Source organism: Chaetodon auriga, chromosome 14 (genome assembly GCF_051107435.1).
Source record: "Chaetodon auriga isolate fChaAug3 chromosome 14, fChaAug3.hap1, whole genome shotgun sequence".
NCBI lineage: Eukaryota > Metazoa > Chordata > Actinopteri > Chaetodontiformes > Chaetodontidae > Chaetodon > Chaetodon auriga.
In genome coordinates this window covers 4,391,761-4,418,742 of record NC_135087.1, presented here as the reverse complement: position 1 = coordinate 4,418,742, position 26,982 = coordinate 4,391,761, and the positions used below count along the sequence as shown (strand labels likewise).

The 26,982-nt window shown below is 39.5% G+C and overlaps 1 protein-coding gene across 1 annotated transcript; it reads left to right on the top strand.

The window, feature by feature from the left end:
* Positions 1 to 11,696: 11,696 nt before the first annotated feature.
* On the top strand, positions 11,697 to 26,003 carry LOC143331852 (M1-specific T cell receptor beta chain-like). Its single transcript, XM_076749038.1, has 9 exons — positions 11,697 to 11,770; positions 11,886 to 12,179; positions 14,580 to 14,770; positions 15,878 to 16,139; positions 20,225 to 20,260; positions 24,859 to 25,206; positions 25,299 to 25,325; positions 25,440 to 25,546; positions 25,700 to 26,003. The coding sequence occupies exons 1-9, from the start codon at positions 11,728 to 11,730 to the stop codon at positions 25,724 to 25,726; spliced, it is 1,335 nt and encodes a 444-aa protein (XP_076605153.1). The 5' UTR covers positions 11,697 to 11,727; the 3' UTR covers positions 25,727 to 26,003.
* The last annotated feature ends 979 nt before the right edge of the window (positions 26,004 to 26,982 follow it).

Here is a 26,982-nt window from a genome sequence, read left to right as displayed (position 1 = left end):
CAAAGACCAAACCTGCACATTAACAGTTGAAGGACTCAACATGAAGAGCAGTGCAGTGTACTTCTGTGCTGCCAGTTACACACTGCTACATATCACTGCTCCTCAGCACAAAAACCTCCTCATCACATAAACTTCATCTCTGTTTTACAGCTCACAGCCTCCTACACCTGGAATAAACCAGTCTAACCAATGTTGGTCTTCCCCTTTATCCCAATCAGATATTTGGAGGGTTCCTTACGTGCAGCTCTGTAACACTTCACCTGCCACATCCTGTTACAACCAGCAGCCTCAGACATTCTAATTAATTAAGACAAATTAATGAACAGATTCTTTTACATACTCAGACTAAGAGATGGAAAAAACTAATCAGTATGACAACATTATTTTCTGACAAAAGCAAACATGACCGATGACAGTAATATGCATAAAGTCAGATCAACTCTGTAAATTCAGACTCAGTGCTGCATTTTAAACTATCTTGTTTAGTGCAAAGGTTTGTAGAGATTATAAAGACTCCTTGTTGTTTCCTTTCCTCTCATAAGGTGGCAGTATATCTTTACTGAGCCAGTGGTGTGTGGTGGTAGCTGACATGATGCTTTCAATGTTAAGAAGAGGAGGAGGAAGCACTATGACACCACCAACCTTAAAGAGTTGTGTTTTTCTTCCCGATAGGAGGGTTAACTCAGAAAAGCAGATAGCAATTATCACGATGCCAGAATATATGTACTGTGATGAAAACACAGTACCAGCAACGAGACTGAATTTGGTCAGGAAAGACTGCATCATGATCATTTTCCTCTCTATAACATTTCATGCTGTACTGGTTTCAGGTAAATAAAAAAAAGGTTTAGTTATTTTACAAACAATCGGGTTGTTGTAGTCAACCAAGCTGTGCTCTATAGTCTATTAAATGTAAATTCTGGAATGACAGAAACTTATATTTTTCCAATTTGAAACCAGAGATTCAAGAAAAGAATTTTTAAGTACTCAAAACACTAAAAAGTTTTTGCCAAAATCTTTTCACGTGTTATTGTCTTAAAATACTCCTCTCTGCTCTCATCCTTACTTAAATGGTTGCATACGGTTTTAATATTTCTAAATCAAAAATTCTAATTTTTTGTTGATACATTTTCAGCAGGTTCCTCTCTCAGTGACCAAGTCCACCAGACTCCAGCTGACATGTTCAGCAAACCAGGAAAAACAGCCAAGATCAACTGTTCGCACACAATTTCAACTTATAACCAAATCCTCTGGTACAAGCAGTCAAAAAGACAAATACAGTTACTGGGATACATGACAGGAGACAGTGGAGTTCCAGAGCCTGGAGTGGATGTGAAGATAGATGGGAATGCAAACAAAGACCAGACCTGCACTTTAACAATTGAAGGACTCAACAGAAACAGCAGTGCAGTGTACTTCTGTGCTGCTAGATTACACAGTGCTACATATCACTGCTCCTCAGTACAAAAACCTCATCATCATTTTTTTTCATGTCTGTATCACAGCTCACAGCCTCCTACACCTGTGTATTCCTTCCTCTCAGTAGATGGTGGTATATATCTTTAATCAGACCTTTACACTGAGCCAGTGGTGTGTAGAGGTAGTTGACATGATGGTTATAATGTTAAGAGGAGGAAGAGGATGCACGTTGAAACCACCCACCTAATGCCTTCATGCCGGTTTGCTTATAGGAGGGTTTACTCAAAGAGGAGGATGGAAAAAATCGGCATAACTGCTGACACTCTGACAATATCTTTCATATCAACAAAACAATTATTACCAAACAAAATAACCAACACAAAGACAACATGATCATCTTATTCCTCACCATTCATTTGAACATTATTCTGGTTTCAGGTAATGTCAACAAAAGATTTTAACCTCATCTGTTTATGGTTTAGTATTCTACAGGGCTGGTGTTTTGTCACATAGCTGAATTTACCAGCACTCATTCATTTATTCATTGTGTTTTGTTGTTTAATGCTGTCTGTTCAACAGGTTCTTCTCTCAGTGATCAAGTCCACCAGACTGCAGCTGACATGTACTGCAAACCAAGAGAAGCAGCCAAAATCAACTGTTCACACACCAATTCAAACTATAACCAAATCCTCTGGTACAAGCAAACAAATACACAACTACAGCTCCTGGGATATGTGTATTTTAAGGATCCATATCCTGAAGCTGGACTGAATGTGAAGATGGAAGGGGGCGCAAGCAAAGACCAAACCTGCACATTAACAGTTGAAGGACTCAACATGAAGAGCAGTGCAGTGTACTTCTGTGTTGCCAGTTACACACTGCTACATATCACTGCTCCTCAGCACAAAAACCTCCTCATCACATAAACTTCATCTCTGTTTTACAGCTCACAGCCTCCTGCACCTGGAATAAACCAGTCTAACCAAAGTTGGTCTTCTCCTTCATCCCGATCAGATATTTGGAGGGTTCTTTCTGTTCAACTCTCAACATTCTAATTAATTAAGACAAATTAATGAACAGATTCTTTTACATGCTCAGACTAAGAGATGGAAAAAACAAATCAGTATGACAACATTATTTTCTGACAAAAGCAAACATGACCGATGACAGTAATATGCGTAAAGTCAGATCAACTCTGTAAATTCAGACTCAGTGCTGCATCTTGTTTAGTGCAAAGGTTTGTGGAGATTATAACGGCTCCTTGTTGTTTCCTTTCCTCTCATAAGGTGGCAGTATATCTTTACTGAGCCAGTGGTGTGTGGTGGTAGCTGACATGATGCTTTCAATGTTAAGAAGAGGAGGAGGAAGCACTATGACACCACCGACCTTAAAGAGTTGTGTTTTTCTTCCTGATAGGAGGGTTAACTCAGAAAAGGAGACAGCAATTATCACTATGCCAGAATATATGTACTGTGATGAAAACACAGTACCAGCAATGAGACTGAATTTGGTCAGAAAAGACTGCATCATGATCATTTTCCTCTGTGTAACATTTCATGCTGTACTGGTTTCAGGTAAAAAAAAAAAAAAAAAAAAAGGTTTAGTTATTTTACAAACGATTGTCTATGAGATGGAAATTCTGGAATTACATGCCTTCTGACTTCATGTCATTGTATATTGTTTGACATTTTTATGTTGATTCCTTTGCACAGGTTCCTCTCTCAGTGACAAAGTCCACCAGACTCCAGCTGACATGTTCATAAAACCTGGACAAAAAGCCAAAATCAACTGTTCACATAGTATTCAGGACTACACCAAAATCTTCTGGTACAACCAATTTAAGAATAGACAGTTGCAGCTCCTGGGATACATGAATTTAAATGATGGCTATCCTGAAGCCGGAGTGGATGTGAAGATTGAAGGGAGCGCAAATAAAGACCAAACCTGCACATTAACAACTGCAGAACTCAACCTGCACAGCAGTGCAGTGTACTTCTGTGCTGCTAGCTACACACTGCTACATATCACTGTTTCTCAATACAAAAACCACCTCACTATGTATTTTTCTGCATCTCAGTGTGAAAGCTCCTAGCCCCTTACACCTGCATTAAACCATTCTAACCGATGTTGGTCTTCCTTCTCACCCAGATCAGATATTATAATGGGAGGTTCTTTATGTTTCTGACAACAGACTCAGAAGTTCAGTATCTCTTCAGTTGCTGCATCTCGTGTCAACACGATTACTGTCATGACTTAAGTTCTCGCTACATATTTCCACCTGTGAAACACAAAGTTGCTATTTGTTTTATGTTACTTGTCTTTTTTGTGAAAACATGTCATTTATTTGTTCCAAACTGACTGGGTGTGGCATTTTCTGTTATGTTTTGTTTTGTTGTTTAACGTTTAATGTTAAATCCTAGTCTAACAGTAGCACAAGAAGAAAAGAATCTTAAAGCCAGAAAACCAGTGAAGTCAGGTACACAGCAATATCTATAGCATTGGCCATAAGCCAACTGGTCATTCCAGACCAAGTCAGGCTGTAGTAGTAAAACCTGCAAGTGTGTTGAATTAAGGAAAGGTGTGTTTTATTGCTTACGAATTCAACTTTCCATTTGTGAAAAGTTTATCATGTTCTATGTTGTTGCAAAAGTAAGTCTCATTTTCATGCTAAGTCAAAGAATTAACAGATATGTACCAGCATAGGCCAACACAACCTGAAAAAAATTAACTAGTTCATCAATTAAGGCCCAGAGCTAAACAAAAGAGCTCTGTTAAATTCAAACAAGGTTTTCAACAAAGTACATATTACAAATATACTGTGTCGTGTTAAAGTTTGTAGTTTTGTAAGAGGTCTCTGTTGTTTTGTTTCCTTTCATAAGCTGGCAGAATATCTTTGCTGAGAGCAGTTGAGTGGTGGAAGCTGACATGGTGGTTTTAATGGTGACGAGGAGGAAGGACTTTTGTCATTTGATACTGTTGGAGGGTGTACTCAAAAAACAATACGTGTGTGATAGAAAACAGGTGACATCTATGTCAAACTGTGTTTTCAGCACAGGGACAAGCTGAACGGAATTTAAATTTGGTCAGAAAACACTATACGATGATCATTTTCTTCTGTATAACCATGAATCTTTTTCTGGTTTCAGGTAATATAATGTCTTATACAGCATTTGTCTTTTAAGAACTATTTATGCTTATTTTGCAAACAGGTTGATGGAGATGTCCAAATTTCTTGCCAAAGGCTCTGACATGCAGATTTTGGAAGTTAAATTTCTCTTCTGTGCTTGCTTGTTTTTCCATTTGTTAGCACTTGTTTTTACTCTGTTTGTATGGTGATGTGTTATTTTGTTGATCTCTTTTTCACAGGCTCCTCTCTCAGCGACAAAGTCCACCAGACTCCAGCTGACATGTACAACAATCCAGGAGGAACCGCAAAAATCAGCTGTTCACATAGTATTCAGAACTACAATAGCATTCTCTGGTACAAGCAAACAAATACACAACTGCAGTTCCTAGGGTACATGTATACAAACATAGATAATCCTGAAGCTGGGCTGAATGTGAAGATAAGTGGGAGCGCAAACGAAGACCAAACCTGCACATTAACAGTTGAAGGACTAAACCTGAGCAGCAGTGCAGTGTACTTCTGTGCTGCCAGTTTCACAGTGCTACATATCACTGCTCCTCAGTACAAAAACCTCCTCATCACACATTTTTTATCTCTGCATTACATCTCACTGCCTCTTACACATGTATTAACTCATTCTAAACAAGTGTTTTTTTTCCCCTTTTGTTAAGATCCGAGATTTCAATGGGAGGGTCCCTGTGGTGAGCAACACAGTATATAACCTCCCTCAGAAACTCATTATGTCTGCTGTGGCATCGCATGCCAACAGGATCATTACAATGATTCAAGCTCTCTTTATCATATTTATTGTCTCGTCTCTGTGGTGTCAAGGTAGAGGGATACAGAATTTATTTATTTTCTATCAAAGTAATAGATCACATTTGAATCTTTAATCAATTATTAATGTATTTATTGACATAGTAGCATATATTCTGACCGAGAATCACCTGTAAATTTAATTTTGGCGACACTTTTTTAAGGTATCTTTTACAACATTTACATGTCTTAACTTGCACTAAGAAACCACAGGACAAACATTTTGTCTCACTCAATATTGAAGTAAATAAATCCTACAAAACATAAATCTATAGGTTTAATTTAATTTATTACATTGTAGACAGAATGTTTTCAGAAGGAATACAAACTGTATTCACTGTTGCATTTTCTCCACACAGTTCACTGCCAGGATGTGACCCAATACCCTGAAATCAGCTGGAGTTATTCGGCCAAATCTGCACAGATGAACTGCAGCCACAACAAAGATATTACTTATAACCAGATGTACTGGTACAGGCAGCGTCCAGGGGAGACCATGACCCTCATTGTATACACAGCTGTTGGTGGAGATCCAAGCTACAGCGAGACCCCTCAAAACAAATATACAGCCAGCAAAGAGACCGCAGAGAACGGGTCTCTTACTGTGAAAGACTTGCAGTTTGACGACAGTGGTGTGTATTTCTGTGCCGTCAGCAAACACAGTGATGTGAGAAGCTGAGCAGCTGAACAAAAACTCCTTGACAATAAATTTGATGAGTGTATGAGAAACCAAATTTAGATATTTCCAGTAGGTGGAGCTCAAACCCCAGAAATGGTCCTCAGCTCAACAATGAAACACAAAGATGTTTAATGTAGCTGGTTTACAGAGGAGGGCATTAATAAAAGAGACTCCAGTCAACTGTCAGCTGTGTCCTGGTGTTGAAGTCGAGTGCTTGGAGTCACTCGGTGTTCTGTGTTCATTCAGACAGGAGGTCAACATGCCAACATTTGTCTTTTCACTTTGGCTCATTGGTAATCATTTTTACCATTCAGAAACAACAATTCATCTGTAGCTTCCACACACTTCATTCATTTTCTTTTATTCTAGGTGTTTGTCTGGGTGTTGAAATCTACCAAACCCCTGCAGCTCTCTTCAGAAGACCCGGAGACAAAGTCCAGCTGGTCTGCAGCAATGAAAAGACTGACTACTACATGATGCACTGGTACCAGAAATCCCCTGGAGACCGAGCTCTGAAGCGCATCGGACATGTGTATCACAACAACAAAGATCACGAGGAGTCATTCAAAGAACATTTCAATATCACTGGAGATATGAGTGGAAACACAGCAAAGAACGGCTCTCTGTTCATAATTAATCTAAAAGCGCCTGAGCACAGTGCAGTGTATTACTGTGCAGCTAGCTATGCACACGGACTGCAGATCCTCCCTCCTTTATACAAAAACTCTCAAACAACTTTTATGGTTTTGAATTGGAGCCCCTCCCAGCCAGCTGCTCTTGATTTGATGCCATCATCTCTGCCAGCCAGTACACAGTGATGCTGTTTCATCTTCACTTCCTTTTACAAACTTCGGTCAGCTCAGGAGACGCATCAGTTCCATCTCCATCGCTCACAGTGGCAGTCAGATTGATCTGATGTCAGATCTCATCAACTTAAACCCCTAAAACTCTAAAAGACATACTTTGAACATGTTATTTAAAGGTTTCTGAGTAACTTTTATTCTGAGGAAGTCAAAATGATCGGTTTTCTCTTTTTCTGTTGCCTGTCAGGTAATAACTTTCAGATACAACTACCTCCTATAAATGTAGAAATGCTTTCATTTTCAATTTATTGTAGATCTGTTCTTTATTTTTGTTCTCTGTCCAGGTGTTTGTCTGGGTATTCAGGTCCATCAGTCTCCCTCTGATTTCATCACAAAACATGGTGACAAAGTGCAGATTTTCTGCAGCCACAAGAAAACTGACTACAGGATGATGCTCTGGTACCAGCAGTCACCTGGAGACACAGCTCTGAAACTCATTGGATATTTATACTTCGGAGATGTGAAAATGGAAGAGCCATATAAAGAATATTTCAATATCTCTGGAGATTTGAGTGAATATACAGCAAAAAATGGCTCTCTTGTGCTCCCAACATCTGGACGGGAGCACAGTGCAGTATACTATTGTGCAGCCAGTGATGCACGGTGACTCCTCTTTCTTTCTCCTTCATACAAGAACAACTAACCATAATCAGCACTTATGGTTTTAAATTACACCTTGAACAGACCCCTCCCAGCCAGCTGCATTTTCTTTGAAGCTTTCATCTTTGCCAGTTAATGCACAATGATGTGTCTTCCTCACTTCCGTTTCTTCTTCAAATCTTAGCCAGCTCAGTCGAGGCATCAATTGAATCCCCATCAATAACAGAATGACAGTCATTGTGATCTGATGTGAGATCCTGGCAACTTAAAGCTACATGACCCTGCCATATGTTGTCTGACATGTCATGTAAAGGTATTGAGAAACTGGTTTATTTTGAGGGAGACAAAATGATCTGCTTTCTCTTCTTCTGTTGTCTAGCAGGTAAACTTTTTTTTTCCAAAAACAATTAGCTCACAAGTAGATGGAAACATTTTCTTTCATAATCAACCACAATGTAACTAATTTTGTTCTCTCTGTTTGTCTTTTTGTCCAGGTGTTTGTCTGGGTCTTCAGGTCCATCAGTCTCCTGATTTCATCACACAACATGGTGACAAAGTGCAGATTTTCTGCAGCTATGAGAAAAGTGACTATTACATGATGCTCTGGTACCAGCGCTCACCTCGAGAAACAGCTATGAAACTCATTGGATATTTGAATTATCAAACTGTCCAAATGGAAGAGCCATATCAAGAGGATTTTAATATCACTGGTGATTTGAGTGGGAGTACAGCAAAGAATGGCTCTCTTTACATCAAACGTGTAGGACAAGAGCACAGTGCAGTTTACTACTGTGCAGCCAGTGAAGCACACTGAGAAAAATCCCCTCTGAACTCTACAAAAACTCTGTATGAACTGTTATCGTGGTTTGGAATAAGACAAAGAAAACTGCTCCCACACACATTCTTTTGTGGTTGTATTTTGGTTTGGTCCAACCATGTCATTAAATGAGCTAAGTACAATTTCTGAAAAAAATAATTAAAATCTGTCAAAAGCATTTTATGTGTGTGTGAATAAGGTTCAGGAAGAGAGCAAACATAGCTGTCACTTTGAAACTACATGAAGCCACGCCTCCTTTCCACATCACATTTGCTTCCTACTTAAATGGGACTCAGTTTACTGAGAAAGCACAAACAGCAGAGACTCTGTCATCACTTATAACTTAACACTGCATTTCATCCATGACTGAGGGCTAACTCAGTGTTCCATGTCAGATCTCTTCATTATGATCAGATTTCTCTTTTTCCATTTCCTCACAGGTAACAATCGCCTCATTCTGAACTAAGATGCACTGTACTATTTACCTTCACATCTAAAATCAATAATCTGTCTACATTTGCTTACAGCAGGTATTTCTCTGGGGGTTCAGGTCCATCAGTCTCCCTCTGCTGTCATCAGAAAGCCTGGTGATGATGTACAGCTTGTCTGCACACATGAACAAAGTGACTACAGAGTGATGCTGTGGTACCAGCAGCCACCTGGAGACAAAGCCCTGAAACTTGTTGGATATGGATATGGCCAGTTCAACAATGACAGCGTGGAAGAGCCGTTTAGAAGACACTTCAAATTAACTGGGGATCTGAGTGGAGACAAAATAAAAAATGGTTCACTTTCCATAACTGACCTAAAAGCAGTCACACATACTGCAGTGTACTTCTGTGCAGCAAGTGAGGCACAGTACGTCAAACATCCATCTGCTCTCGACAAAAACCTCTTTACCCCTCCACTCCGAATGTAGGTTAAGAGTAAATGGGAGATCTATCTATAGATTTTAATCTGTTATAACCACAACAAAGCACCGACCAACTAAGTTTTGTTCATGAAACTAAGTAATTTCCTTCAGCGATTATGCTAAGTAATTACCTTTAAATGTAGTTGCAATTTGAAACAAAAAGAGATGGAGACAGTGAATGAAAGAAAGTTTCTCAGAGTCAACTTATGCTGTGATTTCTCTACATCACTTCCTGCCCCTCCTTCTGATCCGCAAAGTGCAGCAGACACTCAAGCTGGTGCTTCACTTTCAACATGATGTCACCTCGTTTCATCGTCTCCATCGTTACCATCTTCTGGTTTAAAGGTATTGTGTATTCATGAAGCCATTTATTTTACATTTTACGTGTAATTAACCCTCAAAAATCTTCAGCATCGGAGGTATAATATTAACCCACTAATCATTGATTGTTTTTTTCATATAATGTTCTCCCAGTAATTTAATCCAAATGCACAAACAACTAGTGGCACAACATTATTGCACTGCTTCACACCGTGTTTTGATCTCTTCACAGGAGTTTACTCCAGTAAAGAAAAGCAAGTATTTCAGACTCCAAATGAACTGTTCATGAAACCAAACAGTGAATTCAACCTGAGCTTCACACATAAAATCCCAAACTACGACACTATTCTCTGGTATCAGCGCTCAGCAGGAGACACCTCTCTAAAGCTGATTGGATATATGAGTTATGATACTCCTAAAGTTGAGGCACCATTTGAAAACCAGTTTAAAGTGAGTGGAGATGGAGAGAAAACGGCTTATCTTCACATCCTGAACGCGAAACACCCTGAAGACAGTGGAGAATATTTTGGAGCAGCAAGTATGCACAGTAATAAAGGCAGTGAGTCTATCGTACAAAAACCTCCATAATGATCCAGCAGGTAACAGCACACCAACAGGAAACCACTGAAACCACGTGAGACAAGTATCAAGTTCTGAAAAAGTTCATTATAACGTGCTCACTAGATTATATTTTTGTTCCTTTTGTCTCACAACACTGCAGTACTGCACTCAGCTCTCTCCACTGCAGATAAAGTCAAAAGTATATACTGAGACTTTTCACAGTCACTGCATTGCAACTAGAACAGGACAAGTACAAAACAACCTTAGAGCACGTTTTGTTTAAAAACAAATTCTACCTTGGCCACAGGTGCATCTTATTTGTTTTTGGTGTCACATTGTCTTCTTGCTTTGAGTTGCTCAGTTGGTCTGGATGAAGGAAAAAAGTCATACATATTCGACTTTTGGATCTGCTGTGTTAGGAGTTGCCGGTTGATTTTCTGTGGATCAACCAATCAGTTGATCAACAAATCATTTGAGCTCTGGTTTGCACCAACTTAATTCATATGAACAAAGAAGTATAAATATATGACTGACAGGTAAGTCATTCATTGGATAGTTTTGGTGACTGTCCGGCATCATCATCATTGTAATTTTGGAGACCAACAGCACTTCACCACACCTTATGGATTATTTCATTTTAGAGCCAACAAGGAAAAACTGTTGATGAGCATTTTTGGTTGAGACAGCAACTGGATCTCATGTCCTAAATAAGACAGACTGGTAGGCAGGTCGTGGGCATGGTAAGTCTGCTGAAACTTTAAAATTACAATTAACAATGCAAAATACAGTAGCAGGGTCCTGAAGAATAGAGTCAACCAATAGGTGGAGGCACAGCACATGGTATACCGCTTTTATCATGACGATAATGAATTAATCCACACGCAGAGACAACACCCTCCCTCTTCACCCTGGGCCTTAGTTTTCTCAGTGCAACACTTCTCTCACATCAGCACCTGACAATGTCTTCATCTATGCAAACCTTCGGCTTTCTCTTCATCTGTTTTTATTGTAAGATCTCAAATATCATCCTGAATTACATTAAAGTAGTCATTAATCTTTATTTATAAAAAATGATGAACAATTGTGCTAAAAATAAATGCTTTATATTCTGCTCATTTTGTTGCACATCAATAATATTTTCTAAATCTGCTTCCTCCACAGCTCAAGTGAGCGCTGTGACATTTCAGCAATCTGCTCCTCAGATAGTGAAGGAGAAAACTGAGGTCCAGATTAACTGCAGCTATGATGACAATAACCTACCACTAATGCTCTGGTATCAGCAACAAAAAGATAGTTTGTCTATGACCCTCATTGCATATGGATATGGAGGAAGTTCACCATCCTATGAGGGTCAGTTTGAAGAACAATTCAAGCTGACAAGAGAAGACACAGCAACAGGAACACTGACTATTCGCAGCGCAGACCTGTTACACTCGGGGGTTTATTTCTGCGCTGCTAGTACACAGTGATGTGGTTTAATGCCACTCCCTCACTAAAACCCTCATCATTTCCCTGTAAATGTGTGCACTTGCACAAGAGGCGGTGTCTCTCTTAATACAGACTCTCACTGGAGGATGCTGTGTTTCTCCTGCAACAGCGCAAACCTGAAAAATGTCTCCTGTTATGATCGCATTCCTTCTTATCTTGCTTCCATGTAATGAAAACGGCTGAAAAATAGCCATTTAATTGTGTTGTTAATTTTATATAGCAATTACATTAATGTTTTCTCCATGGCTTCTGTATCAATTTAAATCTGTTTCGTCCCACAGATCGAGCCAAGAGTGTGACGTTTCAGCCATCTCATCCAAAAATAGTCAACGACGCAGCCAGGATAGAAATTGAATGCAGTCATGATGATGGCAACCTCTACCTAATGCTCTGGTACCAACAAAAAGACAGAGGTTTAGTGAGATTGATTGGATACAGCTACATGAGCAACGATCCCACCTACGAGAAACCATTTGAAGATCGGTTTAAGATTACAAGAAAAGACATGAAAACAGGAACTCTGATTATTCAGAGTGCAAATCTTTCAGACTCAGCTGTGTATTTCTGTGCTGCCAGTACACAGTGATGTGGTTTAATGTTACCCCATTACTAAAAACCCTATTCTCGTTGTCTGTTGTTTTCACCTTCAAGATCCTGAGAGGTAGGCTGGTGGAATTTGAGAGTCAAATTACTGATCTGACATGAACACAGACTGCGATTTTCAACAGACTGAAAATAATGTGACCAACTGTCAGACAGTCATTAAGAGTCATGTAGGTATGAAAGTGTTCAAGCCAATTTACTGATAAGTGACCTTTAAGGCAAACATGGAATGGAGTGGAATTTATGGCTGCCAACAATATAAAGGCAGTTTGACTGTGTAATATCCATGCTATTTTAGATTTCCCTAATTTACCCAAATCCAGTTCTGGTGTTGATATGTACACTTTACCACCTACAGCAGATAAAACAAAAACAACAAAGCGAAGATCAAAACACAAACTGTCAGCAGCAGTCAGCAAGTGCTGTCATTTAAACAACAACCAAGGGCTCTTCAAAAGGAAGCCTCTGATCCTTCCCATAAGCAAACAGCATGCTTGTCACAACAAGGCAAAGCAACAACCAACGACCTAGAGGCAAATATATTGCACGACCAATTAACTCCTCAAAACACCCGACAATAAGTGTGTACATTGCACCAAATCAACAGCATGAAGCATTAAAACATCGTACAAGTGCCACACAATAGCCAACAAAAAGAAATCATTCACCTTAATACCAAAACCTTGGGATAGCAACATAAGTCATGTTAGCTAGATCACAGCAGAAAGCTAACGTTAGCTGCGAGCCGCCCAACGGCAGGTGTGCTAGCATCGCTGTGTGAGCAAAACGTAGTGGTCAGCACCCAGCGAACAAAACAATATCAGCCACAAGACAGAAAAAGAGCAGAGGCAGTTAGTTAGCCAGCCACAGCAGTTACCGACTAAAACATTAGCTTCATAACTTTTAGCAACAACGTTAGCCTTTAACTGTTAGCGTGAACATCATCGCCAATTAGCTTAGCCAAACGCAGGTTAGCCAAGCACACTTAACAAAGCCACGACATCAACTCATGGCATACATGTTAGCACAAATAGCAAATTCTTACCTTGAAGATGAGAACCCCTTTGAAACAAGTCCCGAGCAGCCGAAAGCAGGAAAGGGAAACTCCAGATCTCACTTGAAGTGCGCATTTGTGGTCAACCGTTAGCGTGAGAAACAACTTCAGAGATGACAACCTACAAGCAGACTCCATCAGCAGCTTGCAGCGTGAAGATAACATTATAAATCCTTTACATGGCCGACTTGTGTGACATCATTAAAACGCCTGTAGTTAGCTTGTCTTTACAAACTAAATTAGTTTATTTATCTATTTGTCTTTGCGGGAGTGCATAAACAGCAACGGAAAAAAAACGCGACGACCAGTGGGCGGGGCATTGACAGTTTAAAAAGACCGCCTGAATGGTGACCAATCACGTTCCACCGGTCTAAAATTGACCTGGTTTTCATCCAATCACCTCAGCAGATGATTTCCACGAAACACATTCACCGTACAAGTAATGGACTGTACTTATTGTCAGCAATTAAACGTAATATTGACAACAGTAAAATTAACAATTACAAAGCCCATTGGAAGCAAAACAATGACTGTTTAAAAAAAAACATTATGCGTTTTCAGTGTGCACACATTAATTCTAAATTCATCAATTAAAAAGAAAGTTATTAGGCCAATGTTCCATTTATGTACATCAACACGATATTATTCCATGATAGTAATTACATTCATCATCAGGGATAAATTGGTATGAATGTTTTGAATGTAATAAAAGATGGTGGGCAAATAAAGGAAGGTAAGCCGGCAACGTTTGATTTAAGTTTCTCATTGTCTTGTCTGTAAGGCTTAAAACCACCACACCATGAAAATCCATTAAAACTATACATTCATTTGAGAGAAATAAATGTGCAGCAAAGAAGCAGCAGCAGGCTTTTTTTTTTTTTTTTTTTTTTTTCCAGCTGTGAGCAGAGGAAGAAGGTGGGGAAGAGGAGGTGTGATGTACGGAGGTGAAATATAGTCATCACTTGGTTGATCTGTAATATGTTTGTCAGATCTGGGGAACATGCTAACGCTCCACCTCTGGTGCCAGATGGTGTAATTGTAAAATTGTGGATGCAATGGTGCATTTATTCTTGTTTTTTCTCACTGCTTCACAGGCCTTGACTTAACTTTAGTTTCCAGGATGCCTGCAGGTTTACACACACTTGGATTTTTACTGCTCGTGCTTACAAGTAAGCTTGACTCAGTGTTATATGACAATTCTCAGAATATTAAGCATCATAGTGCCTGTAACATCTGCACCACTCTGTGCTCACGGTACAACGTTGGCATGTTTTAAAGATTCCCCTTGAATTCAAATAATGACATGATTTCTTCACAGGAGCTGTGGAGAGTGTCATCTTTGAACAGTCCTCTCCTCAAGTTGTGAAGGAAGGGGCTGAGGAGGTGAGGATTAACTGCAGCCACGATGACAGCAACCTCCAAGCTATGCTGTGGTACCAACACAAGCCGAGCAGTCGTTCTATGAGCCTCATCGGGTACACAGTCCTCCTGAGTGACCCAAGCTACGAGGTCCCGTTTAAAGACCGATTCCAGATAAAAAGAGAGGACACTTTGAGAGGATCTCTGATCGTTCAAGCAGTGAATCCATCAGACTCAGCGGTGTATTTCTGCGCTGCTAGCACACAGTGATGTGGTTTAATACCTCTGCTGCACTAAAAACCTCCTACCACATGGAAACTAATAACAGCTGTTGCTCTGAGTTTGAGCTGTTTGGGTACTGAAATTACGATGCTGTTTATTGAAGTATGATTCATGTATCACACTGCCAATTGATAGAACCTTTGATTAATTAGTTTTTACACATAATCATGTACCAAATATAATAATTTATATATAGATGTTTCACTAAAAATGTAATGAAAAGTAGATTAAATATCAATTACATCCTGTGAATCTCTTAACACATTAACTGATAATTCTGACATCATAAGAGCCGTTGCATATTGTGACAGTGTCATAATTGCATTCACAAACAATATAACATGTAATACGGATAAGAACAATGTAATATTATGTTGGATGTTACATCATTCTGAGGTGTTTAAACAAGCAATATAATGGAATCACATTAATTTAATGGAATTCTGTTAACTTTTCAGATTTCAGTGTCTCTTTTGACGGCCTGTTGCGTGTAAATTAAATATTTAATTTACAACCTCATTTTAAAGAATATTACATTCCATTAGGGTCTTGAAACGTATTCCAAACCTCATCAAAAATGAGCTTCCATTCGCCTTTAAGTGTCGCTGATAGACAGTGAGTGAGCACAGTCCCTCCCCTCCAGTCACTGGAGCATGTGACCTTGTGTTTCCTTTGTGCTGAGTGATGTTTGAGTGCATCACTCAGCTGGAAGAAGGCTCATCATTAACATGTTTGTCACAGGTCTTTATCTATCACTTCTTTTACACTCAGGTGGGTTTTGTGTGTGTGTGTGTGTGTGTGTGTGTGTGTGTGTGTGTGTGTGTCTCATATTGGATGTACTAGCTAACTTGTTGAGGTGGCATGTTCTCTTCAAATGTACATATCTCAGTGAATTCACTGTTCTGTATCTGCACACGAGACACACTGAAGCATCATCCTTAATGTGCTGCAGGTCTCGCTGTTGTGGTCCTTCAGTCTGGAGATCAAATTTCTCACCCAGGAGTCACAGTGATGTTGCAGTGCAGCATGGGTCCAGGGATCAGCATGAGCAGCTACACCATGCTCTGGTACCGACAAAACCACCACAGAGCTCCACTAGAGTTCCTCATCACAGAGTTTGACCAAACCGTGGGACACTTCCAGGCATCTATCGACACATCCAAAAACAACTTCTCCCTTCAAATCACTGAGCTGTTTCTCAATGACAGCAGCACCTACTACTGTGCTGCCAGTCACAGTGATGCACACAGACCAGACAGTCATACAAATAACAAGTCTGTCTGTCCCAGATGGCATGCAGACAGGAAGGAGCTGTGGCTTGTTTGGCTTGATACAAAACTGTCAAACCACTGTATAGTTGGCACAGTGGGAGATGGATTCAGAATTGTCAAAGTTTACATAATACACATTACATCAAAATAGGCTTTCATTAAGACCACCTTAACCTGTGGGAAACATGAATATTTGTAGTAAACTTTAATCCATTTCACTGAAAACCGTATGTTTTGGCTGAGACGGTAGAAAGAGGCAAAGTCATGGGAACACCAAATTTATTGGGACACATCGTCTGAAAACCACAAACATTGGCAAACTCCCATTCTTTCATATATGGTGCAGTTATAACAGCTGATTTCTAATTCTGATACAGCAGAGAGTAAATCAGAGAAATTCATATACACATCAACAAACTGATTCTCCTCTAAGTGTCCTCAGACCCGCTCACAGTGCCCTTGAATGAGAACTTGAACCTTCAGTGCTGCTCAGTGGCCACCAGGAGACTGAGGCTGTACTCAGAAACTCGTTTGTGGCAAAAGTCAAAACAGAGAGGACGGGCAGAGTTGGATCTCATTTATCTGTTGTGGCTCAGCCAACGATCAGTCTCAAAATGAAGCTGCTCTTTGCTGCTGTTCTCGTCTTCACCCGTGAGACCATTTCAATTAAGTCGAAAGAAAATTCCTGTTGAAGCTCTCATTTTACTTGTTGTCTTCTCTCTTTCCAGATTCCTCTGTGGGAGTGAAAATTCTCCAGCCTCCATTCAGATTCAGCCGTGAAGGAGACCCAGCTGTAACTTTGCAGTGTGAACAAGATGACAATCTAAATTTCTACATGTACTGGTACAGACAAAGCAGCAAGAGGGAAATGCAGCTAATCACATATTCTACCAGTCAAGGTTCATCAAACACTGAAGCTCCTTTCAACAAGTCCAAGTACACCATGCACCGGCCTGCAGTGCTGAATTCCTCTCTGCAGATACACACTGTTCAAGCTGCGGACTCAGCTGTGTATTACTGTGCATCTAGTAGATCACAGTGATTCAAAAAGGCTCAGCAGCTGAACAACAACCTCAATAAGAAACCAGGAAGAGAAAACAGGGAGGAGGGATGAGTGAGGAGGGTTAATGTGTTGAACTCTTTGAATGACAACACACTGAGATCAGTGTGTCATGAAATATGGAAGAAAACTACTAATCTGTTAAAGGTGCAAGAACTGCTTCCCCACACGTCATGATATTTCTGCAACGACACCACAGAGCTGATCTGTTCAGATAAGTGAGCAGGTGTTAACACAGTGAATATTTGTCACATTCACCATTATCGTTCTAAACAGTTTCTCCAGTCTGTGCTTTAGTCTCCGCTGGTTTATTTTACTATAATTCTGTGAGATGGAGGCGTATCAAGTATAAGAGGTTATCACACACTGACCTCTACAGGGTTTATGTGGGATTACACTTAAACAAAGTCAAACAGACCCCATGAGATAAAACAAATGAAATGTACAATGTAACACCTCAACAGACAGATTATTATGTTATAGACCAAACTATGGTGGAATGTAACAACATGTACATTTACTCATACACTTAAGCACAGTTTTGAGGTACTTTATTTGAACATTTCCATTTTATGATACTTTATACTTGTACTTCACTATATTTTAGAGGGAAATAATGTACTTGTTAATACACTTTGTTGATCCAGGTTATTCATACATTTATTTATACAAATTTATACTTATGCATTTTTGACTGCATGATACTTGTAACTTCTGTACTTGTATTTCTACATTGTGGTATTGTTACTTTCACTCAAGTAAAAGTTCAGAGAAAGACTCTTTCACCACTGCTAATTAGCAAAAATTTTCCTGAATAGTTGCAAAAAAAAGGTGGGAGAGGAAAAATATTTCCATAGCTGGAGATCAAATTAGAGGGAAACATGAACAGTTTAAGGATCAGCGACAGTATCAGACACATCTGTCGATAAATGTTCCTCAGTGAATGTTTGTCTGCTCAGCTCACTGATAACTGGGTGGATAAAGAGGTGTGACCAGCAGAGATGTCACTTCCTCTGAGGAGTGACAAACAAACACAAACAAACACCAGTTTCCTTCCCCTCGCTCTCACATCTTTTCTTAGCTGTCACAGAAATAGCAGCAGTCATGTTGGAGCCAGTTCAGCCGTCACTCAGCCCGACCTGTACAGCTGCTCTCACACAGGCAGAGATGGAGGCTGAGATATGGAGAAGCTGGGTGGGGGGAGGAGAGAGGGGAGAACGAAAGAGAATTCAGGTTTTTGTGTGATGCTTTTTCACCGTGGGGACAGGGGGCCACGGTGATACAATCCAATAGAGCCGCCGTACAAAAACCTCCTCCCATTAACATCCATTGTGTAGACGGCTACATGCTGCCTGGGACGCTTAGAAGAGCAGAAAAACCAATAATCTGAAGGCGTGTGAGATGGCAGGACACTCTGGGATCAAAAAGTCCATTTATATGCAGAAAATGTGCTGGAAATCTTTTTTTAAAATGACTTTAAGGTCATATGTGGAGCATCTGGATGCTTCTGTTACTCATCTTGACAAAAATCAAACCAACTGTGGACATTCTGAAGCTCATCCTGAATGTTTCAACCTTCTTCATCCTGTGGATTATCAGACTGTGCCTCCACTCGCTCATTACAGAACGATTTGTGACTTTTTGGTAGAGGAGACATTCAGTGTGACACTGGAGCTGAAGCTTACTTTGGAAAAGGAACAAAACTCACTGTTTTGGGTAAGTCAGAGTTTTGGAAACTTCAGCTCAATGCAACAAACTTAAAAATGTTGGTGTGAAAGTGAAGGAAAAACTGTTGATATGAAAAAGATGAAATATTGAGCTGAAGTGAAAACACTGTGACCACCACAAATCCTGCTTACTTTGGCCAAGGAACCAAACTGACGGTTTTAGGTAAATATTTCAGTTTATTGATATGTTTTGATAGATTCTGCACTGTTTTTAGAGTCTAAGGATAAACAGAAGTTTCAGTAAAAATTGTCCAAAGATAATTCTGGTAAAGAAAGAGTTTCATGCTCAGCATTTCTGCACTGTGACAATGCAAAAGAAGCTTACTTTGGAAAAGGAACAAAACTCACTGTTCTGGGTAAGTCACAGCTTTTACAACTTTAGTTCCATGCAACAAACTCAAAATACTTTAAATGTTGGTGTAAAAGCGAAGGAAAAACTGTTGATGTGAAAAAAATGGAATATTGAGCTGAAGTGAAAACACTGTGACCTACAATGAACCTGCTTACTTTGGCCAAGGAACCAAACTGACGGTTTTAGGTAAATATTTCAGTTTATTGGCATATTTTGATAGATTCTGCACTGTTTTTAGAGTCTAAGGATAAACAGAAGTTTCAGTAAAAATTGACAATAAGGTAATTCTGGTAAAGAAAGAGTTTCATGCTCAGCATTTCTGCACTGTGACAACATGAATGAAGCTTACTTTGGAAAAGGAACAAAACTCACTGTTCTGGGTAAGTCACAGCTTTAACAACTTTAGTTAACTGCAACAAACTCAAAATACTTTAAATGTTGGTGTGAAAATGAAGGAAAAACTGTTGATATGAAAAAGATGAAATATTGAGCTGAAGTGAAAACACTGTGACCTACACTGATCCTGCTTACTTTGGCCAAGGAACCAAACTGACGGTTTTAGGTAAATATTTCAGTTTATTGGTGTATGTTGAGAGATTTCACATTGTTTTAGACTCAAAGGATAATCAAAAGTAAGAGTAAAAAAATTTTATTCTGGTAGAGACAGACAGCAGAGGTTCATGCTCAGTATTTCTGCACTGTGACAATGTCGAAGCATACTTTGGAAAAGGAACCAAACTGACTGTTTTAGGTAAATATTTCATTTGATTACTGTGTTTTGATAGATTTCACATTGCTTTAGAGTCTTAATATAGTCAGAAGTATTACTAAAAAACTTTCACAAGATAATTCTGGTAGGGACAGACAGCAGAGGTTCATGCTCAGTATTTCTGCACTGTGACAATGTCGAAGCATACTTTGGAAAAGGAACCAAACTGACTGTTTTGGGTAAGTCAAGGATGATCAAAATTGAATAAATGCAATGGGCTTTGTCATTGGAGGAGTGCATGAAGAATCATAAGGTATTTGGCTCTTCATAGTTTAAGTTCAGCTCAGTGCTTTTGATGTTAAGCTTCAGTGCTGTGCCAATTACGAAGCCTATTTCGGCCAGGGGACCAAACTGACTGTTCTTGGTAAGTAAACATCAAATGTTATTCAGATTCATTCACCTGTTAAAGACAAAGTAAAACGAGGTAAAATAGGTCTGATGTCGATGGAAAAAGTTTGTTTTTAGATAAAACCAGACTGCAGTGCAGCAAATGTTGCTGTTTCATTTAAAGAATAGTGACAGTTAATTCAATAAAAACCTAAAAGCAACTAAATACAAAGAGGTCAAGTAAAAGCTGCATCCTGGGCTGTTTTGAGCACTGATCAGGTGCACTGTGACTCTGGTGGTAAAGAGGCTTTCTTTGGTGGAGGAACAAAGCTGACAGTTTTAGGTAAGAAATTTAAGTGAACTGAATAGATTGTTTATACAGTCAGTGATATGGTCTGTGGTAAAAAAAAAAAAAAAAAAAAAAAATCAGAATAAATGCAACAGCACTGTAATTGAAGTTGAGTTCAGCCTCTTTAAAGTTAAGCTCTGCTCAGAGCTTTTTGTTCTCAAGCTTCAACGCTGTGTCAGTACGAAGCTCATTTCGGCCAAGGCACAAAACTGACTGTTCTCGGTAAGTAAGATGCCAAAACTTCTTCACATGAATCCACCTGTACAAGAAGTGAAACATAGAAAAGCCTAACAGGTCGGTCTGCATTACATACAGCACATAAACACACAGTGCAGCAGCTGCTGGTTTTTCATTTAAAGAAAGTTCGAAATTATTACAAAACTAGAAACTAAGGAAGCAAAGTAAAAGCTGCATCCTGAGCTGTTTTGAGCACTGATCAGGTGCACTGTGACTCTAGTGGTTATGAGGCTTTCTTCGGTGGAGGAACAAAGTTGACTGTTTTAGGTAAGAAATCAAACAAATGAAAAAGAAACTGTTCTTCATCTTAATGCTTTTACAGTGTGAAGCATATTTCAGCCAAATCATAAAACTGACTGTTGTTGGTAAGTTAACATAAAGTCTAACAGAGTGGCTCCCTGAGAGCTTTGTGTTGCATAGAATTTGTAAAACTTCCTTTAAAAGGAAAGTTACATTTATTACAAAACTACAATGCAAAGAAACAAAGTAAAAGCTGCATCTTGGGCTGTTTTGAGCACTGATCAGGTGCACTGTGACTCTGGTGGTGCTTCAGAGGCTCACTTCGGTGGAGGAACAAAATTAACTGTTTTAGGTAAGAAACATACATTGTTTACACAGTCTATGAGGAAGGTTGAGGTAAAAAAAAAATCAGAACAAATGAAAAGCAGTGGATCTGGAATTGTTCTTTAACTTTATTGAGCTCAAACTCTTCAAAGTTGAAGTTCTGCTCAGAGCTTTTTGTTCTCAAGCTTCAACACTGTGTCAGCAGGAAGCTTATTTCGGCCAAGGCACAAAACTGACTGTTCTCGGTAAGTAGGACATTAAAATTCCTTCATATGAATCCACGTGCAAGACAACAAAGACTGCAGCACTAAAAAGCCCAACAGGTTGGTCATTAAGAGAAATGGTGTCATATAAAGGAGTATAGTGCAGCAGCTGTCAGTTTTAAGTTCAAAGGAAGCTAAAGAAGCAAAGTTAAAGCAGCGTCTTTCAGCACTGATCAGGTGCACTGTGACTCTGGTGGTGGGGAAGCTTACTTCGGTGGAGGAACAAAGTTAACTGTTTTAGGTAAGAAATCAAACAAATGGAAGCAGCGTTGTAATCAGGGTTTCTGTAAGATACTCACTACACTGAAGTCCAGTTTAAGTTTAGCTCTGAGGTTTGTGGTCTTAATATTAAAGGCTTTGTCACAATGAAGCCTTTTTCAGCTCAGGCACAAAACTGTCTGTTCTTGGAAAGTTAGCATAAAGCCCAGGAGCATAGCTCACTGAGAGGTTTGTGTCACTTACAACAAAACAGGCTGCAAAGACAGTTTACATTTCTTAGAAAAGAAGCAAAGTAAAAGCAGCATCATGGGCTGTTTTGAGCACTGATCAGGTGCACTGTGACACTGGTGCTACAGAGGCCTATTTTGGTGGAGGAACAAAGTTAACTGTTTTAGGTAAGAAATTATTTTAAAGTTCATTAAGTATCATTCAGGTGTGATTTAGTTAAGATGTTCTTGGCACTGTGATGAAAACCTAAAGTTCAAATGACTGATAAACATCAGTGTTTTAACCATTACAAGATTAAATAATCATTAAACAAGCACCAAGAATAGATTCTTAAATGGTAAGAAATTATTCTGGAGGAACTGACTGATTTGTAAACTATAGGTTAAAGTCTGTACATGTTCATAAATGACAAAGTTGGAATAATTTCAAAGTGGCACAGATAAAGAGAGGCAGTAGGAAGAGTTTTTGTTGTAGCTGAAAGTCTCTGTGCTCCTACAATGAGGCTTACTTTGGAGCTGGAACTAAACTCACTGTTTTAGGTAAGAAAACCTGCAAAATCCTCAGAGGATGATTCACAACCTGTGTGCAACATGTGAAAAAAATGGCAGTAAAAGGTGTACTTTTACATCTTTCATTTGATGCCTGTAAACAAAGTATTCTCCTTTAAAATAGAGCTTCGATTGGAAGTTGTGCTAAGAAGCAAAAAGCTGCTGTGAAAGTACTGCAGCAGTAAAACCTTTGGCTCTCAGCCCAGATTATTTCTCTCACAGCGAGTTCTCATCAGCTCTGTCAAACACTGTGAGTTCACAGTCAGAAGCTTACTTTGGAGCTGGAACTAAACTCACGGTTTTAGGTAAGGCTACCAACGTAGTATGTGAAAAAGCTTCCCCTGCAGTTATGTGGGAACAGTTAAACGTCTTTAGTTAATGTGAAAAAGGAGCATAAAGGCAGTTCTCAGCTTCAGTGCTGAAAGGTTGAGCAGTTTTTTCTGTAGCCTTGTATCAGTGTGAACAACTACGACCCAGCTTACTTTGGCAGTGGCACCAAATTGACCGTGTTGGGTAAGAAAATGATCCAAATCATATGCATTAATGTTTTCTGAGCTTTGTTTAACATAGATCTACTAAATTATTACTGAGTAAATAACACGTTGAATGTTTTGTTCAGAGAATGCTGTGTATGTGTTTGCTGTCAGAAATGCAAAAGAAAATACAAATATAAAATCTATACAAGATAAATCTCTCAGGTCTACAGCAATAAAAGCTACTTTTGGCACCAGACTTAGTTATTCTGAACTGATTGCTGTTGCAGTTAATTCATCGTCTAAAAGCTGTGAAATTTGGCATTTGCTTGAAAAGTGTTCACAACAGTCAACACTGTCAATCAAACAACAAAAAACTCACAAAAAAGAAAACCAAGACAGGTTTAATCAGCCGCTGCCGTCAGTTTTTTGCATGCGAGTCAGTGGTGTGCTCTGGAAATTATCCTGCTTATTTTGGAGAGGGAACCAGGCTCACAGTTCTTGGTAAGATCACTGTAATGACATCTAAAAAGCAAACATTTATCTGAAGAAATAACTGTTAGTTTGAATATGAGCACTGTTTTAGGTAATGTTTAATGCTGTTAGCAAACAATTTGGTGTGGATAGCTGCTGTTTCAACATTTTTGTGTGCAGAAATGTTTTTAGTTTGTGCAAGAAAAGAGCACAAAGACGGTTTTCAGCTTCAGTGCTGAAAGGTTGAGCAGTTTTTTCTGTAGACTTGTATCAGTGTGAACAGTGACAAGCCAGCTTACTTTGGCAGTGGCACCAGATTGACCGTGTTGGGTAATAAAATGATCATGTTTGTCTCATGGCCTTCTGTAAACTGAAATATTAGGATAATTGTTGAGTTAAGTTTCAGGTTGTAGAAAACTGCTGTTTTAATGTCTTGTGAAATGTCTTGATTATCTGGAGCGGCACCTTGTTGCTGTGTGCGTTTGCAGTCAAAACGACAAAAGAACATATGAAGTGTGAACTGAGATAAATCTTAAAGGTCATGTGTTGTGTCAGAACCACTTAATGCATCATTGTCAAACTGTAAAGATTGTCACTGAAAATGTTTATGATTCCCAATGTTTCCAGTTCAGTTGTTAAACAGGTGTTAAAAAGTCTTTTAAATTGACATTAGTGAGTCCATAAGTAGGATCTATGTCTGACACTAGTTTGCAAAAAACTCACAAATGCAGTAAAAGAAGAAAACGTTAGATTTTACTTCAGTGGTTGTAGATCTTTGTCAGTTTTTTACATGTGAGTCGGAGGTGTGCTCCAACACTTATCCTGCTCATTTTGGAGAGGGAACCAGGCTCACAGTTCTTGGTAAGATCGCTGCGATTAAACCTTTTTACTGAAAGAATTCAATTTGAATGACTCTCAGTGTGAGCTGTGCAGCCTGTGATGATCATGCATTTGGTGTTCATCTTCAGAGGAAAAAGCTCTCCTGTGTCTTTTTGAACCCTGACTGTGTCTCATGTGCATCACTGGAGTTAGGGTAGTGCACACTGGTTTGCTGTGGATCTTTTATTTCGTGACTTATGTTCTTTGTCCTTGCAGAACAAGGCCGTACAGCTGTCAAACCAAAAGTGAAAGTGTTTAAACCTTCGCCAAAGGAGTGTCGAAACCAAAAAGACAAAGCAAAGAAGAAGACCTTGGTTTGTGTGGCCAGTGAATTCTACCCAGACCACGTCAGCGTATCCTGGCAAATCAACGGGTACAATAAAACCGATGGTGTGGCGACGGACAGCGCTGCCGTGAGGGATGGCAGCGATTACACAATCACCAGCAGGCTACAGGTCCCTGCTGAAACGTGGTTCACATCCAGCAGTGAATTCCAGTGCACTGTCACCTTCTTCAATGGGACACACTATGAGTATGTTTCAGACTCAATTAATGGTGATGAAGGTATGTCCATTTAAACTCAAAAACGACCAAAAACCTGATCTTTTTGCTGTACATGTAACTGATCATCTGACCTTGTCTAATCCATTTCTTAGCTAAGACTACAGATGTCATGACAAGAGGTAAATACATTGTTTTGTGGTTCAGTACGCTGCAATGCATCAATTCCAACAATCTAAACTGGAGGTTTCCTCTTTGAATCATGTCACTCATCTGAGTGTTTCAACTTTCTGCAGAGAAATATTTGAGGATCACACAGACTGCCAAACTCTCCTACGTTGTTTTAATCGTCAAGAGCAGCATCTATGGAGCCTTTGTGGCCTTTCTGGTGTGGAAGCTTCAGGTTCGTCCTGCACAGTTTAACATGTGACCTGTCTGCTGCTTTTCCTTCTTGATTTACTGCGCTTGACATAAAAACACTCTGTACACTTTGGTATTGGAATGAACAGGAAACGACCTCATGGCATTATGACATTGTCCTTTCTGATTGTTTCAGGGATCGGCTGGAAAGCAGAACAACTGAAGCCTCAATTCTAGGAGATCAGAAGTGCTGGTTTCTGTAAATAAAGGTTGAAAACATTGAATTATATCCACAACTGTGTGTGTTGCAGTGCATTTGCATTTGTTTTTTAATTAGACGAGTAAATTCTGCCAAAATAGATGAACAGTTCGATGTGTGCTTTTGTTCTGCTCCAAAAGCTGCTTTGGCTTGGCAGTTTTATAAAGGCTTGTAATGATAACTTTGTGTGTTCCTGAATTACTGGCATAATTTTCATATCAATAAAAGCACTTTAAAGGAGTTCTTCAATCATGTGCTTTCATTCATCTCCAATTCCAGACAGTAAAACTTTCTTTACATCCCACATATATCTAAACCAGAAGAAGGCATGAGTCGATCTTCATATCAGACACTGTGCATATCAAAATATTCATTTTTAAATGTGAAAGAATTAGACAGATAAATTTGACCAACAGTGCTGATATATGCAGCCGCCCTCCAACCCGTCCTTGCTCGTCTCATGGTATTTTTAGCTGCTTGTCTATCCGCCTGTTTTCTGAGAACGAGGCTATTTTTCACCTTCATGGAGGACGTTGAAACGTCTCAGCTCAGAAAAGCTGTTTTTCCAGTGAGCAAACTGAGAGCTGACTAAAGTTTCTCCAGTGATATTTGACTGATAAACGAAATTCCACCGTCTAATCTGCATTTGAACATTCGTTAGGGGAACTCATTTGACTTGACAAAGTGGGTTTATTGAAGTAGTTTTTCCACTTTGCTCAAATAAGAGCAGCGGATTACGTTTCACGTTCTCTTTATGAATGCAGAAGCTGAAACAGTCAGTGGGAAAGCAAATGTGAGAGTGTGAGTGTACCTCAACAACAGGAAACCAGCGTTCTCGTCTGCGCACAGAAGAAGGTCAAAGCTGTTGTTGGTGAGGGAGACAAACCGGGGCTTGAAACCCTGCAGAGGAGTCGAAAGCGACAGCAGAGGAGAGGATGTGGTCACAGAGCAGCCTGCAGATCGCTCTGTGCTGAGAAATGACTTCACCACAACCTCCTGCTCGCACCTGCACCTCTGCACAAACCCCCCCGCTCTGCACATCTCTGAGCAAACAGCTGGGAAAACTGTGTCAACTGAAGCTCCACAAGTGTGTGTTAGAGCTCATGAAACAGCTGCGTTTGATGTTTTTACTTGAGTGGCATGAGAGGTTAATTTAACTGCAGTCACAGAGATTAAAACAAGATCGGGTTGACTTTAGACGACTATCAACACTTCATTTA